At 37.4% G+C, this 2,366-nt stretch overlaps 1 protein-coding gene across 1 annotated transcript in view; it reads left to right on the plus strand.

The window, feature by feature from the left end:
• The window catches only part of mios (missing oocyte, meiosis regulator, homolog (Drosophila)), an 11,045-nt gene that overhangs the window by 6,340 nt on the left and 2,339 nt on the right, over nucleotides 1-2,366 (plus strand). The window contains exons 6-8 of the mRNA XM_016536305.1: nucleotides 759-824; nucleotides 906-1,064; nucleotides 1,998-2,150. Coding sequence (XP_016391791.1) covers nucleotides 759-824; nucleotides 906-1,064; nucleotides 1,998-2,150 — 378 coding nt within the window. The remainder of the gene's footprint in view (nucleotides 1-758; nucleotides 825-905; nucleotides 1,065-1,997; nucleotides 2,151-2,366) is intronic.

Genomic DNA, 2,366 nt, shown 5'->3' on the forward strand with positions numbered 1-2,366 from the left:
GCTTCTCCTTATTTTTATATTTTAGACATCCATCAATTAGTGATGAAAAAAGATTGCTGCGCTGGTGGAAACAACACGAGACTGTGGGCCGCATTTGAATTCGTGACGGGCCGCATTGGGTTAGTTCACCCAAAAATGAAAATTCTGTCATTAATTACTCACCCTCGTGTTGTTCGAAACCTGTACGACCTTCTTTCATTTTCGGAACACAATTTAAGATATTTTTGATGAAATATGAGGGCTCTCTGACCCTCCCATAGACAGCAAGGTAACTACCACGTTCAAGGTCCAGAAAAGTACCAAGATGATCGACAAAGTAGTCCGTGTGACATCAGTGGTTCAACTGTAAAGTTACGAAGCTACAAGAATACTTTTTTGCGCAAAGAAAACAAAAATAACGACTTTATTCCACATTTTTGTCTGTACTGCGTCACTTGTGGACGCGCGTTCTCGAAAGTATCATGAGCGTGTGTGGACGTTTCTGGACCTTGAACGTGGTAGTTACCTTGCTGTCTATAGGAGGGTCAGAGTGCCCTCATATTTCATCAAAAATATCTTAAATTGTGTTCCAAAGATGAATGAAGGTCTTACGGGTTTCGAACAACACGAGGGTGAGTAATTAATGACAGAATTTCATTTTTGGGTGAACTAACCCTTTAAATGAATATTCAGTGTTGCAGTGAATTTACAATATGCAATTGTAATTACTGTATATTCAGGTCAGTTCTTTAATAAAAAGTGTGTTCTCTGTTTTCTAGTATGAGAGTCGTGTGGCTGTTAGGGACCGGGTGGCATTTGCATGTATGTTTCTAAATGACGCTCAGGTAAGACCCGCTCACCCCTGAGCTTATCCAGGTCTCATTGATGTGCACTAAATAATATACTGTCATTTTTTCTCCCTTAAGTTGCCTCGTTACATAGACAAGCTAACCAATGAGATGAAGGAGGCTGGTAATCTGGAGGGCATCCTGCTGACAGGACTGACGAAAGATGGAGTAGATCTTATGGAGAGTTATGTAGACCGAACCGGAGACGTGCAGACGGCCAGTTTCTGCATGCTCAAAGTAAGTGAATGTCCAGAAACAGAACAATACATGATAAAGACAGCTACATAAGAGAATGATCTGCTCTCGGGTGGATGGATGGATGGATGAATGCTTGGGGTCGGTTCAGTTTTTTTATGTTGTTGAAAGGAGTACAAAATACAGTAAAAACTGTAATATTGTGAAATATTATTACAGTTTAAAATAACTGTTTTCTATTTGAATGTATTTTAAAATGTCATTTATTTCTGTAATGCAAAGTAGAATTTTCAGCATCATTACTCCAGTCTTTAGTGTCACATGATCTTTCAGCAATCATTCTAATCTGATGATTTTCTACTCAAGATACATTTCTTATTATTATCAGTGATTAAAACAGTTGTGCTGCTTAATATTTTTGTGGAAACCATGATAGTTTTTTTTTTTTTTTTTAGGATTCTTTGATAAATAGAACATTTATTTGAAATAGATTTTTTTTGTCATTAGAAATGTCTTTACTGTCACCTTTGATCAATTTAATGCATGCTTGCTGAATAAAAGTATTAATTTCTGTCAGAGAAATCTTACCCTAAACTTGTGAACAGGGGAGTATATTACAGAAGGAATAAAAAGGAAAATGCAAACAAATTAAGATGTTCATTAGATGGATAGATAGGATGAATCTAATTTTTGTACATTTACATTTATGTATTTAGCAGGTGCTTTTATCCAAAGCGACTTACAAAAGAGGTGCAAAAGCAATTTGTCAAGAGCCAACATATATACGTAATATACAATGGCAGGTTTATTAGACAACTAGATTAGAAAGCAAGCTAGAGAAGAGGAGAAATGCTGAGAAGAAAAATACGTGTGACTGTGTTGTTAAACCAGGAAAACTGATGTGGATTCAGGTCTGCCTCACAGTTTCCAGATGAGTGGGTTAAATGTTGATTTGTGTGCTGTTTGTTGTGGCAGGGCTCCCCAGGAGAGGTGCTGAAGGACCCTCGGGTGCAGTGCTGGATCGAGAACTATCGCAACCTGTTGGATGCCTGGAGGTTTTGGCATAAACGGGCTGAATTTGACATTCATAGGAGCAAATTGGATCCCAGCTCAAAACCACTTCCACAGGCTAGAATCAAGTTTCTTTCTGCCAGTTGTTAAGCTTTGCATGCATGATATAATCACGGATGAATTTATATCGGTCAGAATTAGTGATTTTTAAAAAATAATCGATCTGATCGATAATTTTATAAAAATCACTAATACTGACCGACATATATAGCTAGCTGTGTGTGTGTGTGTGTATATATATATATGTGTGTGTGTGTGTGTGTGTGAGAGAGT

The sequence above is a fragment of the Sinocyclocheilus rhinocerous genome, unplaced genomic scaffold, assembly GCF_001515625.1.
Source record: "Sinocyclocheilus rhinocerous isolate Xijiao unplaced genomic scaffold, SAMN03320098_v1.1 scaffold5, whole genome shotgun sequence".
NCBI lineage: Eukaryota > Metazoa > Chordata > Actinopteri > Cypriniformes > Cyprinidae > Sinocyclocheilus > Sinocyclocheilus rhinocerous.